Source organism: Carassius auratus, chromosome 32 (assembly GCF_003368295.1).
Source record: "Carassius auratus strain Wakin chromosome 32, ASM336829v1, whole genome shotgun sequence".
Lineage (NCBI taxonomy): Eukaryota > Metazoa > Chordata > Actinopteri > Cypriniformes > Cyprinidae > Carassius > Carassius auratus.
Genome location: NC_039274.1, coordinates 30,795,413 through 30,813,730, shown reverse-complemented (window position 1 = coordinate 30,813,730; position 18,318 = coordinate 30,795,413). Strand labels below are relative to the sequence as shown.

At 39.5% G+C, this 18,318-nt stretch overlaps 1 protein-coding gene across 1 annotated transcript in view; it reads left to right on the top strand.

Moving 5' to 3' along the window:
- The window catches only part of LOC113052098 (protein Shroom4-like), a 42,764-nt gene that overhangs the window by 9,907 nt on the left and 14,539 nt on the right, over positions 1-18,318 (top strand). Inside the window, exon 2 of the mRNA XM_026216418.1 lies at positions 8,589-8,740. Within this exon, the coding sequence (XP_026072203.1) occupies positions 8,589-8,740 (152 nt within the window). The remainder of the gene's footprint in view (positions 1-8,588; positions 8,741-18,318) is intronic.

Here is an 18,318-nt window from a genome sequence, read left to right as displayed (position 1 = left end):
ACATACAAAGTTTGTTCATATTAAGAGATTCATTTTATTCGTGTAACTTACTTGTCTGATTTGGCGTTCGTTTTAAAAATCCAATTTAGTTTTGATTTATTTCAATTTCACAAAGATGCCTAATTATTGCCTAATAAAACCACACCTTTCCATTTACTGTATAATGTCTTAAATTTTTTATTTTGTAAAAAAATAAGACTCATGAGAAAATTTTATTCAAATCAAAATCGTGAATCGAATTGAATCATGAGTTGAGTGAATTGTTACATCTCTAGTTCACATACATTCAAACATGGTGCTGTGCACTGTTTCTTATCTCAGGACTTTTGAATCATCAACTACTATGAGAAAGCTCTCAAGTATATTTAAGGTGACAATGTTTTCAGATTTTTCAATTTTTGGAAGAACTAACCCTTTAAACTGCTTCTTGGAAACATTAAGTGTAGTGATTCACATACTAGGTGTGCAATTTGTTCAGCTGGGACATTTTTAATTTATGACCATTATGATTGTAATCGTGCAGCCAGGGTAATGAGGTGATCTTTGCAGTGCTGTTCTGTGAATGTTTAACATTTAGTTTGTGTCTTGTCTTTCAGATTAAGTGTTGTTTTTAGTCTCATTTCAATCATCAGGCCATCTCCCTCACTCCTTTTTGGCTAGTTTAATGATTTGAGAAGGAAGTCCATGCAAACAGCATTTGGTGGTTAAGTCTGTAGAAAGCAAACAAATTGAGGAATGTGATAAAATGTCTCTCAATAGAAAGGCATTTCTTCCTTGTGAGTCTCCTTTTAAAAACAAAACATGCACGGTAAATCACACACTGTGTTACAGACTAAATGATTCTTGGTGTATTCCCTTTTATTTGCACTTCTAATGAATTTATAATTGCTGGCCACTACGTTTCTTTTGTATCTAATTTGTGCCTTTGGCTGCGTTCACCAATGCTTCTCCTGTGAATATGGGTCACTGGCTGTTGATTCAGTTGCAGTGGTGACCCATGGCTGTGTGTCACACCTTTAAAAGTCTTGGAGCACAATGGAACTTTAGACTCAGTCGGGCCGCAGCCGTAGCTCAGAACACTGAGGTAGTGCTCTCTCATTTTCCCCAGCCTGAGCCTTGAATGAAGCCTTTGTCACCCTCTCACTCACTCTGTCTCACCCACCTTTTCTCTCTCGGTCTCTCTCTCTCTTTCTCTCTCCTCCCCCACTCTTCTGTCTTTCCTCATAAATGAAGGAGCTAAAAGCCAGCAGCGATCTTCTCACCCACTCTGACCTTGAATGCATCCAAGTATGTCACTTTACCAGGTTCGTCTGTGTTCCCAAGGTCTTAACTCTTAATTAGAGCTGAATCTCCCTTCCTGCGGTTCAGATCCTTCACTCCCATCTCCTCCCCGTGTATGAGATCAGGGCAGCTCAAGGACAGAGGTGTCCCAGCCTGCACCGGTGACCTACGATACTGAAAGAAAACATTCTGATAAGCACTTTGTTCTTGGCGGGGGAGCTTTGTTTCTGCTTTGCCGTAATGCTGAGGTGTTTTCTTAACTCCAGATTAACCAGGTTTGTGTGTGTGTGAGGATAGATAAAGGGAACTTCAGTGGGGATAATACATCTGTCAGTCAGCCAGTCAGTTGTTAAGTGGAGGCTCAAATCCTTGTCTAACTGTAGACAAAGGTAGTGCAGCAGAGGACGGGGTTACTCAAGGCTCGCAACCTCATTCTTCTCTCTTTTATGAGCAGCAGAGAACCGCAACGCAAGCCTGGGTGCTTGAATGCATTCACTGACCACCAGTTTACAGAGCTTTGAATACAACTGCTCATCAGTCCCTGTTGTGTAGCTCAAATGCCTCCATTAATGAAAAGGTACTATGTTAAGCTGATGCTCAGCAAAATGACGTAAAAATTTGTCACAATTTTAAGTTGATGATGGCAAATGAAACATGCATTTAAAACTGTTTAAATTGTTTTACAGAATATTCAGTAAACGTTCACAAAATTACAATCATGTATAAAAAGTCGATGGCACGAGGAAACGCACCAACAAGGCAAAATCCTTTAAGATTCCAGGAACGAGAGGGGAAGTTTCTTGAAGTGGATTTGGGTGGGAATGGTAGCTGTTAGGCCTCGTCTTGTGGAGGCCACTGGCGGATTCTGGGCACTCTGGGGTTTCCAGAGTGACCCAACGACTCTGCTTTTGATTGATGTGGAATGAAAGTGAAGCCAGGGATAGCTGTCTGTTTGTGTATGTACAGTATACTCTATGTGCGTCAGAGTATATTTGTGTTTTTTTGAATGTATGTACTAATTAGCATTCCCCCTAGATTTTGGAATTTTGTACTAATCTTAATATTGAATATGTATAAACACATTTAGGGGAAAATTGCTATGCAGTGAGCCAGTTGGGAACATTATTAAGTTTCATGCAAAAAAAATGCGTCTAATGCTAAATACATGGCATGTTTTTAGTTTTCCTTCATGCTATAATAGCTCAGGATAAGTGTTTATTCCGAAACTTTAGTATGAATATAGACCCTTCTCTGTCCTCCTCAGTGGATTTTTTTTCTTTCTTTTTTTTTTTTTTTTGGTGCTTATGCATTCCCACACATACATGTGACTTGTTTTCAACTGTCTTTCCTTGCTCCAGTTGCTGTTATGTCTGTTGTTTTTTCCATCACAATAAGGGTAGAGCAAAAAAGTGGGTTTCGGAGTTTCTTCATTGCTTCAAATCTGCTGTTAGAGCTAGAGTTAGAGGCGTATGTACTATATAATATAATGTATGGCATTTTTTGGCACAGCATATATAGTACAGAGTCTCAGATCAGCTCTGGGAATGTTTGTGGGCTGATCTCTGTTCGTGGTTTTCTGACTGAGGAAACCATTAAAGGCATTGATAAAGCAGTACTTGTTTTAAAGTAGTGTTCTTGTACAACCCTCCTCTTCTAAAGGTCCCACTGGAAAAATTTGTGAATTAGTGCTGGAAAATGGCAGTACTCAAACATATATTGTAGGTCTTGTGAAAAATGTTATGGCAGGTTCTGTTACAAATGGGTTTATTCAAAGGCTAAACACTCCCAGATTAGTGTCAGTCAACGTGAATTACTTATTCCACATTTATGGAACATAATGTCATAAAATGGAGCTTGATATGTCTGTTCTGCACTCTATTATCTCTCTCTTATAGTCACTCTTTCTCTTTTTGTAGCCAGTATGCAACTGCTTCCTCTAAAATGGGCAACTGTGTTCCTTGGGTTCCCCATGTTCCTTTTCTTATTGTGGGATTGGTGATACTTGGTAAGAGCCTTCTGGTCTCTAGGCAGCTCAGACGGACTGTTCTACTGGCCAGCTGTGGCACAATGGCGGGCAGTGAGCCAGACTGCCAAAAAGCAACGCCCTGTTATTTATAGAGTGATAGAGGAGGTGACCTCATGCCGCAAGGGCCGATGCTGGGACTGGGAGACAGGGAGCCCATTCTTCACTGCTGCCGAGGCCCTCGGTCCATATACACTCTCTACTTGTTGCAGATTGGTTTTAATGCACATACTCTGATTAACGTGATGATTATGAGAACTGATGTGTTGACTCAGGTAAACCTCTCGCTTTGTTTACCACTATAACCAAAGATAATGTAGAACAAAGTCTGTCGCATGAGAATGTTGTTGTTGGTTTTTTTGCATGCATTATGCAAGTTAATATAGTAAAAAACGAAATGGCCAGCAGTGGACCTCTGTATGATAGTGGGGAAATATATGCATTTTAATTTGTTAAAAAATAAATTTGCTAAAGAACAAAATAACTGTAATAACACAGTACTAGAGAGGTCTTATTGGGTGTTTACCTGTTTAATACTGGATTGTATGCAGTGTGGAGTGCTGACTCAACTCACATTTGTGCTGAATTTAGCAATCATATTGTACAGGGAGAGGTGAAGACTAGTTTTCTCCATCACACAAACGGACACCCCTCCCTCCTGTGGTCTCTGAGCCTGGGAATGCAAATGCATTTTTTGTTACACTGCCAGTATAACTAGGAATAGTCACTCAAAGCCGTTATTGTATTGAAGCTAATCTATCATTTTCAAGTCAAGCCTCTTGTAATTTAAGGTGTTTCTCGCCTCCTCTAGCTTAAACTCAGAGTCTCAGACCATGTTTTATCTCGAAAAGGAGTGACTGGAAAGTAGTCACAGTGGTGCCGTTTGTTTGCTCTAGTCTCTGCCCTCACTACTCATCTCGGCTGTTTTTATAAACACAGAAGTCTCAGGCAGAAAGTTCCCCTAACATTCACCTCCTCCATTGTATTTTTTACACCAGGTCATGTTTGAAGAATGGATATGGAAATTCTTATTCTTCGCGTGGCATGTAAGCAGTGGTTGCTCCTAAGGGAGATTAAAGGAATGGGGAGACAAAAAAGGGATTTGTCATGTAGGACTGTTCAACCCTATATAAAGCTCCCTTTGTGAACTTTATTTCACGATCACCAGGGAGCGAGTCAGTGCCCATGCCCAAGCCAAACAAGCACTCGTGCACACGCAATAAACACACATGCACAGGTCTGATGGAACATAGGTGTGCCTGCAGTTATTTTTATCAAGCATTGAAGGAGAACATGAGCTCAAAGGAAAGGAAAGAAAGAGTGGGAGAATGAGACTACTGGGTGGGCATACAGGAAGGAGAGCGAGAGAGAGCGAGGGATAGAGGTGAGGTGAGGTCTATGTGGTGTGCACCAGCTGACGCCAACAGTTTGACAAAAGTTCTTCTAAATAATCCAACGAGAGATGAGAGTGAACATGCACAGATGCAGTGCCATTACATCATGGCCCCGGGTACCTGTTAAAAAGATTTAGTGGAGGACAGCAAGTGAACACTCTTTTAACTTCTTCCCTCTCATTTGATTTTGGTTGCCCGGTCTTCCTCGCAGGGAGTTGTGGAAGTTCTGAGCACTTTGGCAGCTTATGAGGTAAGACGGTGTGTGTGTGTGTGAGTTTGTTTTATTGCCAAGGGGGCACTCGGGTATGCCTGCCAACTATGCAAATTTGTTCTCTTTGTGCAACAATGTTACGTATCCTGCCATAAAACATACCTGCTATGAGGGTTACCGGGCTTTTTCCAATGAAGTATGTGCAGCAGATTGGATTTTAGGGTGGAAAAAGACTGTTTGTTTTGAGTTTAATGAACTAATGGAAGGTCAGGCTACATTACTGCTCTCCTGCACCAATCCACCTGGAGAACATATTGTACACCAGTCTCATTTAGACTCCCAGAGAAGGTTTATTGGATTTACAGCACAGCGCAATTCAGGTCTCTGAGATGAAACACACGTCCAGTCAGTTGAAAACCAAGTGGAAAAAGAGTTATTCGACTAGTGTCATCTGTGTTGCATGTATTGAGATGAAGCCCCTGTGGTCCAGGCTGAAGGGCTTTGAGTATGCTGATTTATAGTGTCTGTTTGGAGCAGATGGGAAGGAAGGATGGAGCGAGAAAGAGCAATGTCCTCAGCGAGGCTGTAATTGTGACCATACATCGGAATAATGTTTCCATTACATATAACCAGCTATTCTGCATCTTAAACCACCAGAGTACAGGAGAAAGACTGCAAGCCTCATGCTAGTGGATCTGCCGTAGAGTCAGTTGGTTGTTCTTGGAGATAGCGGGTTAACTCCGTGTCAGTGCGCGCTCTGATCGGTAAAGGGGCAGAGATTTCAGACCTCCGTTTATTAAGGAGATGTGTCACAAAACTCATCATCCGTGCCAAAGTTTTTTGAGCAAATTTCAAAGCCGCACCCGTCTGTTCTAGAAAGGATGCAGCAAAGATATTTAATGCTAATGTATGAGGCATAGGCCTACGCTGAGTTTCATTTACGATGAGATGCGCTCTAGGTCACAGTGCAGTGCAAGTGAACGCGGCGCGCTGGTGCTTCCATGTCACGGTTATCATTGTCTGCTATATTTGCTTTTTATTTATTAAAATACATGCAATTGGTTGATGAAACATTTATTAAAATTAAGATAAAATTTGGACAAAACGAAATTCGTTTTTAAGAAAGGTTTTCTACAAAGCAAAATTTAATGAAGTGGTAAATATCATGTCTGACGATTTACAAAACTTCATTAAGTGGTAAAAACCATGTCTCCTGATATATTGCGCATCTTATGATCCTATCTAAAAAATGAAAATTATTTTTGTTAAAACATGTTTGTAAAAAATATTTTAATGACACTGTTTTGGCGGTTATAGAGTTCTAATGACGGTGTTCAACTATAACCGCCGGTCTCACGGTTATGTACTAACCGTCACACCCCTAACTGCCAGTGATTTACCGAACTCTGTGCGTGCGTTCACACACAACCCGTAAAGGTTCTGTAATGACATGTGACATCAGGATGTGACGTGCAATGAACGAGTCGAAAATGCTAGGCACGTTAACTTTCACTTAAACTGGCTTACGATCTCTGCTTCATCAGGGATAGTGAGGAGCTGCCTGATCTCCGCTTCATCACAGTTTGCACATATTTTTTAATCACGACCATTGATCTGCCTTCAAAACCCCCGGTAAATCATCACTACGACAAAGCCTTTACGGCATTGGTTCTGACTTTTGTTCACACAGAGCTCATTCCAGGACTGAACCCAGCAATTGTCCGGGACCAATGTGCAGTGTGAAAGGGGCTCATGAAAGGCCTAAACCAGCCCAAAAAATTAATGTAAAATGTATAATTATTATAGTTCCAAAACAAAAAAATTCTCCCAAAATATCATTCACCCCCCACCCCCCCATTGCATCTCCCACCACTTGAATGTCTTGACCATCTCTTCTTTTCTGTTTCCTTCTGTGTCCTAAAAATATCTCTGGTCTCTGAAGTGCTTGCTCTTTCAGTTCACTTGAGTTGACAGGTTTTTGCAGGTCGTCACAGAATAAGAATGTCCATCATGGACAACGTTTTTCTTACATATTGGGGTTATTAAATATGTTGATCTGATTTGATTATGTATTCAGCTACTGGGTATTGTCAGGTCTGTTTAAACATTTTATCCCGTCTAAATTCATTTCACAGATTCCTGCAGATTTTCTCCCACGATCAGCACAGAAAATACAAAAAAGTCTCCAGACCCTGTCTGGACTTGCTTATGAGACAAAATCTGAATATTTTGTGAAGTATGAACTCACATCCCGACACTCACTATCCCCCACCGAGCATTTTATTCCGGCCGCATGAATATTTCCTTTATCCCCCTCTGGACAAGTTCTGTCTTTGATCTCCTAGAAAACCACACAATAATATTCCTGCAATGCTCACCACATACGCACATTCACACACAACACATGTGCATATGTTTACTCTACAATCCAGGCGGCAGTTGGCATTGGATGAGTCTTACAAAATGGTAAAGTGTGTGAACATGCTCGAGAAAGATTTGGTTTCATTGTTTAGACACAGGGGCTCACTTGTTGCAAAATGATCGCATGTGTATCCGATGTGTGTTTTTATTTTTTTACTCTTGAGTGCGTTCATGATTCTGCTGCAAAATAAAGAAAAACATAGCCAGATTTTACATCACGTTGAATGCTGAACTTATCAAAAAATACTGTGAAAATGCACTATAAATATATTTAACACAGTCTTTGTGATTTATATAAGTAAGCTTTTACGATTTCTTATTTAGTTTTACATGTATGCATTTGGCAGATACTTTTATCCAAAGTGCATTCAAGCATTCCCTGGGACTCAAAACCATTACTTTGGCGTTGCAAGCACCATTTTTAAACTACTGTCTATTAACTACAATTTACTATTTTAAATTAAATTGGATTTCATAATGAACCATTTTATAATTTAAGGCATTTTATAAAAAGAAAATACTCAGTTTATTTATAGTATACTATACACCTACAGTATAGTATTTCTGGGGCCGAATATGGGCTACAGACCTATTAGTTTCAATACCCTAGTTCAGTAGCTGCTAAGAGGAGAAATGTGCCTTCAGTTTGAAAGCTTTATGACATTAGCTGTGTGTTTTGATGGTAGGATTTGTTTAAAGAGAAGTGGGCTCTAATGTAAGACCTAAAAATGAATATGATACTCTGTTGTAATGTATGTGCCTGCAAAACATGAAAGGTGTGTGTGTTAATGTTGGAAGCTGAGATTTATGTGCGTGACTGAGTGAAAGTGTGATTGTGTATTTTTTGGCTAGGCTAATATTTTGTGTATGGGAATTACGTGGCTTTGGAGCCGATCTTTGACCCTTTGTGTTATTTTATGTAGGAGGGTCCCTGATGGAAGAACTTGGTATTTTGTGTCTGTTTGCATATTTGATGAATGGCATTGTACATACACTGTATGTGTATTTGACCCCTGATTCACCTGTCCTAAGTTATTACGAAGTGAAATGGACAAGGCTGTGTGGGTTAACATGCTTCTCTGATTTAAGCATTCAACTTTTAAGTCCTCTTTGACAGAAGAATAGAATCTGTTATAATATGGCCTTTATCTACAGACGACCTCAGTTTTCTTCCTCTATGGAGTCTTTGAATGTATATGACGCATATATAAATATAATATTCAACCTTAACCTGTTTCTCTCTCTCTCTTTCCTACAGATAGAAGAGGGAGGAAAGGCAGCTCAGTGTAAGAAGTTGAGAGTTGGGGATGAACTGGTGAACATTAACGGCTCTGCTCTCTACGGCTCGCGGCAAGAAGCTCTCATCCTCATCAAAGGCTCTTACAGGGTTCTCAAAATCGTCGTCCGAAGGTATGCAGACATACAAACACATACGCTGACTTAAAGTGCAGTAACATTAACAGTTGTTTGGCGAATTCTTGTAGACAAAAGATTACACTTCACAGACTTCACATCGGGTTCATTTTTTTTATGCAAAATGCCCGGGCCATTGTTTCACAGTTGGAAAAAAAATGGATGAGACCGAACAAGAACAGCAACGAACCACTGACAGCAAAAGCAATAGACCCCTGCATTGGCAAGTACTTGTGTGAGGAGATTCAAAGATATTGCAACTTTTACTCTAACATATGTCTGAGGGTGAGATATTTCCCTATGCAGATTTATCATTGGGTTCAATTTGTCTTGCGGATTTGCTGCGTTGGTTTGAAAGTGACTTCGGTGTGAGCTGTGCTTCATACTGCACATCGCTACACTATTGACAGTAGACAGCTAGCCTTATTTGCCTGAAAAATGTAGCCAGATTTCACTAATGTGATCACACCTTTATAGTGAAACGGTTATTTTGATTTGAAACCTCACATCTGGATGATGGGACCAGGATATACAGCGTTTCACTGAGGGAGAGCATCTGCACAATGGTGAAATCCACCAGTAGCTTCTGATTATGTGTCTGGTGTTTATTTTAGCTGGCGTGATGTGAGTTGACATCAGCTGAGTTTGGCAGACAAGAGAGTTTCGTCACCCGTGACTGACAAAATTGACCGACACAACCCTGTTTGACTCACTCAGAGTGGCCTGATGTAGGATCAGATCTTCGGATGTCAGTATAACTCCTAGTTATCAGGAAATAAGTTTTTAGGCTGTATCCAGGTAAGTGTTAGGGTTTTTTCCCTTTCCAGGCATGTGGACAGGCGAAGCATCTTGTGATAGCGCCTCACTGTGGCTGTGTGCAGAGGTGCAGACGAGGCCTCTAACCAACACATACGCACACTCACAAGCATTTGAAGTATTTTACTGATGAATTTGCATGCAGTTTGTGATAAATGTTTACCTTTTATTGCTAGCTTTATGTGTGTGCAGGGTAAATGAGGTGCTGTGTGTGTTGTTATTGAGTCTGGACTGGACGTCCAGTCAGCTGAGTCCAGCACATTCCAGTGTGTTGAGGCCAGACAGCTGAGTGTACAGTATCCCACATGCCTCCCTCTTTCATCATTTATACTGTCCTCCCTTCTTCCTGCTCAGTATTCTATTTCAATATTCTAAACCTTTTATAACCTCATTTTCTATATTAAATATTCTGAAACCTCATTCTAGCGTCTCAATATTTTCTAATCTCATTCTCTGTTTAATCTCATTATATATTATCTCAAGAGTTTATCATTTTAAACCTCTCAACATTCTATAACCTTATTCTGTAGCTTCTTAAAATGATGTAGGCTCTGTAACCTTATTCTATATAGCTCTAAAAAAAGTGTCATTTTTAAACCAGTCAACATTCTGTAATCTCTATAGGTTCAATATTGTTAAACTTCTATGACCTCATTTTATAAACTTTACCCTCATTCTCAATCTCTCAACATCCTCTTAGCTCTTGACATTCTGTATTTATCTTATCTGAAGAAAAATAAATGAATTTAACATGCTGTTTATTTTTGCCCAACCCCGCACTCAGAAGATTCTCAAAACACACAAATTCTCACGAGAGTTTTCACAAAACATAACCTACTTGAGTGCGCTTAAGGTACGAGATTTGAAAATAACAGTCTCGGACTGTTAAAATGCTTTTAGTCAAAGACTAACTTTTAAACCTCCAGGTTTAGGATAGCCATCCAAACACCAGCCCTGCAGAAGCTAGCCACAGAGTCAGAGGTTCAGGAGTGAAGAGAGTGGTGTAGAGATGGAAAAAAATCCCTTTCTTTTCACATCCGTTTATTTGGCGGCAAGTCAGAAACTTTGCAGTCTTAGTGTTATTACCCTGCCTGTGGTTTCCCTCTTGCTGTGGTTTTCTAGGTAGTACATGCTACTCTCTTTGTGTGTGTTTTGTATTCTTTTGTTTGTGGTTTAGTTACAGCATCGGGACATGGGACTATGCCTTCAAGGCATTCGATTTTTCTGTTCTGTGTTGATAGACTGTCGCTGTATATTTTGTCTTTTTACATGCAGCCTGTTTTTGTATTAAGCTGATACGTTGGCTTTGTTAGACTGCATGTTTATTCATACTTTGCAATCAATCTAACGTAGGCAGAGCAGTGTCATTTAAGGCCAGTGCAGTTGCCACCATGTTTTAAATCAGGGGTCTGTATTATGAGAGCATTCAAACAGCTTTGCTGACTTTTCATAGTCACGGTTCCTCTCCTTTAACCTTTAGCAAAAAAAACACAAAATTTACCATTTTGCAACCTCTAAAAAGGTGAACAGTTGTATGAGTTTTCTGTGGTTATTTTTTGTGTGAAAAAGAGATTCTTATAGCTGCATGAGTGGAATTAAGTATCACTGTAAATGTGTGGTTTTTGTAATAGTGTGTTTGTGTGTGTGTTTTCCTCTTTGGAACACACCGCAAAGGTCACATGCATCACGCAGGGCTCATTTCCACCTCCATTTAAAGGACAAGGAATGTATGACTATTCAGTTGCACCAAAATAGAGATGTTTGTCTCTGTGTGTGCGTGTGTGTGTGTGTGTTTAATGCCAGTCTCCCTGTCAATCATTAGATATTGACAAGAAATTTAGTTTTTGCAGGGTGGAACATCTGATCTAACTTCACAGTATTCTAATAAGTATAAAAATACACCGCATACATAAATATTGTGTAAGAGTAGTTCTCAACCATTTTGACTCCAATCCCCCCCACCCCACCCCACCTTTGTACAAGACAATATTCAAAGAAACTCATACCTGATGATAAAATGTACCTCTGGTCCTTCTTTTGTAATAAAAATAAATAACAATAATGTGATATCAGTTTTATGTTGTTGTTGTTGTATTTAGCATTTTAATTAAAATGAATTTAATATAATTACATTTTAACATGTAAGACTTTTATTGGGTCCCCCCTTTAGGCTTGCTGAGGTGCCCCAGCTTCTCTTTGTGAATGTGAAGGAGTGCTGAACGTGCTGTACAGTTGAAGGATGTTTGTGGTGTGCCATGTCCAGAGACACACTGTATTGTTTTCCCACACACACACTTTCTATTGTTCAGCAGCAGCTGTCTGGAATGCAGATTTCATGCACGTTGTTCACTGGACCCAAACCTTTAATTGCACATGTTAGTTCAGTGTTTGCGTCTTCACCTTTTGAGTTGCGTACATGTCTAGTTCATTTACAGTTTTTTTCAGTCGCTAACAAGCATTTGTCCAAGCAGTTGTCACATTTTCAAAACTCTAAACACAATTAGCACAGCATCTGTATATTGTGGCCATACCATTCACACATTTCATGTCGTTTTCACACAATATGGAGTCATTGAACACATTTCCACAATGCTTACATTTTCTGAACAGACAAGCTATACCTCCCAACAAAATTATGGATCGGTTTGGTAGTATTTACAAATGTTAACACACAACATCCCACAATAGCAAAAACAATGTTCCAAACCTTAGATACAGTATAAAAACATCTGCTTCTGCAATGATATCAGTTCAAAAACAATATATCTTAGCTGATTTATTTTGTGTAAATTGGGCCAACCACAACTGATTCCAATCTGGCTTAGACTCAATGGCAGGGGTTATTTTTTTCTATTACATTGACACTTATACAATAAAGGGAGGACTTTGAAGAGTGATATTTTTGGAAACAGAAAAGACAAACACTGTAATGTATGGACGAGGAAGAGTAAGAGCAAGGGGCCCAGGGAGAAGAGCAGGCCCAGTGAGATATGCAGTGAGAGGTGCAAGAGCAGTGAGAGGAGCAGGAGCAGTGAGAGGAGCAGGAGCAGTGAGAGGAGCAGTGAGAGGAGCAGTGAGAGGAGCAGGAGCAGTGAGAGATGCAGTGAGAGGAGCAGGAACAGTGAGAGGAGCAGGAGCAGTGAGAGATGCAGTGAGAGGAGCAGGAGCAGGAGCAGTGAGAGGAGCAGGAGCAGTGAGAGGAGCAATGAGAGGAGCAGTGAGAGATGCAGTGAGAGGAGCAGGAGCAGGAGCAGTGAGAGGAGCAGGAGCAGTGAGAGGAGCAGTGAGAGATTGTTTTTATTTTAACCCCCCCCCTCCCCCTTTTTTTATTTTGGCCTTTTCGCTGTTGTTGTTTTTTTATTCAGAATGCTCTTATGTGTTTTATGGATATTTTGTTCACTGTAAGCAATACTGTCAAACCTTTTCTGTTCTATCATACCGTGTTTCTACTGTACCTCTTGCAGTAAACAGTAAAGGAAAAAAAATAGCTTTTTACTGGAATGCTTGAATGTGAACATTACTGTACATTTGGACATGCAGTTCCTAACCAGGAAATTCAGTGTAAAACAGTGAATTGCATGTTCTGCAAGCAAATACCTGTAAAACTGAGACTGAAAAGTCTATGCAGTTTTTGTAATGTCAACAATAGCCAGTATTTTGAAACCTGGTGTACTTTGATTGACTGCATGTACCTTTTGAGGTGAAAACAAGTGTTATTCTTTGACAGAATAATTTAATTTTGAGTCAGATTTCCAGTGTTTTGGTAAAGTTGGTGTGTGCAGAGAAAGATGTGTTCTATTTTGAAATGAAGATTTAGTATATATTTAACAAAATGTGTTTTTGAGAAGGAAATTATCCATTTGGCCAATTGTGTTTTGTAGGTGTGAGTCTGTGTTAAGAGTTTAGAAAAAGTATCTGAAGTATGGTTAAGCGCTTGTTAGCGATTGAAAAAAACTGTAAGTAATAAATACTACAAGTATAAAAATACACTTGATCTATCGAGGTTATCTAAACCTGATGTGCTCTGCCTGGAGGAGTGGTGCCCAGCTTGTTACAGAGAACAGTGTGTTTCTGAAATTTCTGGATGTCTGGTTCCTCCTAGTTCCTACTCCCATTTCCTGTTATACATGCTGACTGTAATAGCAGCTTTAGGAGCTGGGCTGGGAACCATGGGACAGAAATGTTTATTTACAGCAAATCACCATTGTCAGGGGCGGAAGGACTGTTTTGAAATGTGTATTTTGTCCCTGTCTCAGGTCAAGTTTGAAATGCAGTCCATATTTGGACTGTATGTATGTAGTTTAAAGATATTCAGATTCACAAACACACATGTTCAGACTTAAAGGAAGGGTAGGTCTTCACAGGAAAGCCATGTGATGGAGGGATGTGTCGCTGTCTTGGTTTGGCATATCCGTCTGGATTTATTGAGGAATTGGCACATTGGTTCTTCACCATTTGCCAGAGAAAACTATTGCACTAGATCATCCATACATAACGGCATTAACCTTAAGTGCTTTGTGCAATTTCTGACCTTCAAGTGGTACCAAAGGCAATTGAAAAAATAATTACCCAAATTTGGGACAGTTAAGATATTGAAGAACACCTTTTCTTGTCCATACAATGAAACCCATTGGGGTCTAATGTTGTTTGGACCCCAGCATCCTTCAAAGTATCATCTTTTGTTTTCCATAGAAGAAAGTCTTGGAACAAAATGAATAAATGATGGTAGAATTTTCAACATTCCCTTCAATATACCACCCCAGAGTGCCTTGCGCTTTGGTTGAGCCAGAAAGTGACATGCCCATGTAGGGCTGCTCAGTCAAATAAGAATATTTTGAAAGTACCACAGTGTTCACACTATTGGGATAAGGGGAAAAAACACATTACACACATTACATTTGATCATTACCAATTTTCCATGTCTTAGCATTTTTGTTAGAGTTTAAATAGAAAAAGAGAAGTTAATAAATGACACATTTAGCCATGTGCAATTCACATTACAGGAACCAGTGCCTGTAATCTACTGTACGAAGCCAACTGGCCAAAGGCTAATATTAAAGCTGTAAGCACCACTGCTCTCATGAGGAAATAAAGTGTGTAGAGCCACTTCAGTCATCATTTATCAAAGGTTGCCTGGTCTCTTTGGGAGAAACCCCAGTTGCACTGCACTCTATGAGTTTACGATCTTGTGGTTTGGAGAGGCCGTGGGGGAGAGTTCTGAAGGACAGAGACAGCAAACTCGGGAAGCTTCTAGAAAAAGCAGTCTTCGGTCAGACCCTGCCAGCTGCGCTAAGGAACAAGAAAGAACAAAGGAGACTCAATGCCAAAACAATGGACATTCCTTACATTTCCAAGACCTCCCCCTTCCCCCTCCCCTTCTGACTTTCCACATATGAGGAACAAAACTCTTAAGACCTTTCAGATTCCAAAACTCTCAACATGACAACCCCACTGTGTGGTGTTAGTGTATAACATGTTTTTAAAAAAAAGTTTACGGCCTTCTTTGTTGTGTTTTATTAAGAAAGTGTGCACAGTTTGGATTTCTGTACAGTACATGTACTGTATTGTTCAAAATAATAGCAGTACAATGTGACTAACCAGAATAATCAAGGTTTTTCGTATATTTTTTTTATTGCTACGTGGCAAACAAGTTACCAGTAGGTTCAGTAGATTCTCAGAAAACAAATGAGACCCAGCATTCATGATATGCACGCTCTTAAGGCTGTGCAATTGGGCAATTAGTTGAAAGGGGTGTGTTCAAAAAAATAGCAGTGTCTACCTTTGACTGTACAAACTCAAAACTATTTTGTACAAACATTTTTTTTTCTGGGATTTAGCACTGTATACTGTATATATTAGGGATGCACTGATTTTAATGCGTTGGCTGATACTAAAATTCTCTTTTTTTTGTCTAAATAAATAAGAAAATAATACAGTAAAACTAAAATGAAGCTTTCTAATGCCACAAGTGAATTTAGTCATCACATCATTATATAAACATTTATCAGTGTTAATAAATTTTTAGTTTTTGTAAAGATGAACTTTTCCTTTGCTGTAATGTCATGCTCTCTTAAAATAGGATAAATGAGCATGCACAATTAAATGCCCACAAAAATCAATATGGTTTGAAATTAGTATACAAAATTAGTGAATGTTGTGTGTGAGTCTTATATTACAATGTTAATGGACAAAGCAGACATGTGCCTTTTCCTGGAATGTGTCGAGTGATCAATCCAGACAGTTCTCCATGTGTTGGTTTATCCTTTGCGATTGCATTACATTCAGACTGTGCACACTGAAATGGCTTATTTTTTTTATTAACCGGCCCAGTAGCCCATTGTGGCACACAAGAGTTCGCCTTCTCTCATCATGGTAAAACCATCCTGTGATAGAAGTCTGGACATGTGGACAAGATGTAGGCCATCAGTCAGATTAACTTCTGTTCAGTTGCCAGGGAAAGGGTAAACAAGCTGTGGTGTTATCATTGGTGTAAACTGTGAAGTCTTGTGAACTGCTGAGCAGCTGTTTTAACATCTGTTGTTGTAATTTTTGTTAAGACTGAGTCAACAGACTTCCATACTTTTATTCATTCACTTTGTTCTTGTGATTAAAAGGCCACGGGGGTCATGACCTGGCACATCTCTCTGCTTTTGTTTTTCTGTCCAGAGAATTAGGAAGGGTTTGATGTGACTGATAAGCTTTTAGGCCAAGATGCATTTTTACATGCATTCTTTCCCCTTAAAAAGTACTTTAAAATCAGAGTGAAAGAGTATCCAAAACAACAAACAAGCTATTGTGCTGGAGAGCCCAGCTCGTGACTGCTCCCTTCCTGGACTGGCTTTTTCGTTGTGGCCGTATTGGTAAAAGCCTGGGTGATTACATGGAATGCAGCCTGTGCGTCCCACTCACTGTTTTCGGGAAGCAGGTCACCAAAAGAATAAAAGATCTTGATTGCATGGATTGAAAGCAGTGAGAGGTATTTTATAATTATTTTTATTTTATTTATTTTTCATTTTATTTTAGACCTTGTTGCATATAATTATAGTTAATTTGAGGTGCAAGGTCGATCTGATTTAGGGATATACACATGGATGAAACATGGTACAAAGTTTAAAAATACATAGTAGTACCAGTACTATGGAACTATTTTATACTTTGTTAGCACAGAGAAATTGAAACGACAGATAATAATATGGTTTAGTTATTACATTAAAATCTGATTTAAAATCTATATAAATGCCATATTCTTGATCAGTGTGTTATTCTTGAATAAGCATCTAATTAAATATGGACATTAAGTTATGTATCCCTGCAGTAAGACAGAGAGGTCATCTAACAGACTAATTGTATGTCTAGGTGTGAAAAAATGAGAGAGAGAAGGTTTTTGACCAGAGCAGAGCATGCAGTACTACTGACTCATGCATGTCACCAGTGTTTCTTACAATAACCATTGACATCACTCCTAAAGATATCATCAGTTTGTGGTTTAAACACCCTTCTTTGCTATCCATCACAATCTTAGTTACTATAAAGAATTTTAACGTAAATTTAACATTGCTAGCATAACAGAAAACAATAATGATTTTGAAATGGTGTCGCTTAAGGTTTTAACCCTGGTTCAGTTACTTTTTAAACATTTTAAGTAATGTTCCATACACTTGTGCAGTACTACCCTACCCTACGTAACTTGGGCGTCACAGTTAGCACCCTCATCTACAGTACACACTCCATATTTCAGTTCACTTTATGCTACAATTATTCATAACATGGTTTTGTTGGGAAGTCATGGCCTAGTGGTTAGAGAGATTGACTCCTAACCCTAAGGTTGTGGGATCGAGTCTCGGGCTGGCAATACCATGACTGAGGTGCCCTTGAGCAAGGCACTGAACCCCTAACTGCTCCCCCGGCGCTGCAGCATAAATGGCTGCCCACTGCTCTGGGTGTGTGTTCATGGTGTGTGTGTGTGTGCACTTTGGATGGGTTAAATGCAGAGCATGAATTCTGAGTATGGGTCACCATACTTGGTTGTATGTCCCGTCACTGTCACTTTCACTTGCTATGTGTGACTTGGGATGCTGTAGTACGGTGTGACACAATGTGGAGCTAGAATGTTGGAATGTCTGTGGAAAATGTATAAAAATGTCTAACAGTGACTTGTGAAATTAGCATTATTTTTGCTGTCTTTTTGAGAAAACAACAAACAGTGAGGATCTACTTTACATACCATTTGCACAGATGCACCAAACAGGGTCACAGACCTGTTGTTAAAAAAAGGTTGTGTGCTCGTCTTTTAGTTTTAAATCTCATAAAAAGGCAATCATGTAATCAGTAATCAAGGGAAATATTACAATGGAAGTTTAGTTAACAACATTCTTCAAAGACAAAAGGGTAAAAAAAAGAGAGAGATTTTCATTTGTGGGAAAACTATCCCTTTAAGATTGACCCTGGGTTAACAGTTTCAACCGAAGAACCCATTAGTGGGTATCTCAGATGTGCTTTGCATTGCTGTTTTTTCTTCACTATTTAGAAGAGCAAGAATACAAGTGCCTGGCCTCATGCCCCAGCGACAATGCACAGTTTCAATCACTTAGTCTTATTCCACCAATCTGTTACCCAATTCTGCACTCTCTCTCTGTCTCTCTCCCTCCCTCCCTCTTCACCCCCTCAGTCTCTCATCACTACTGGCTGAAATGGACTGCTCTCTCCCAGGGAGGCAGGAAGTGGCCCTCACATTTTTCCCCCATTCAAACAATAATAGG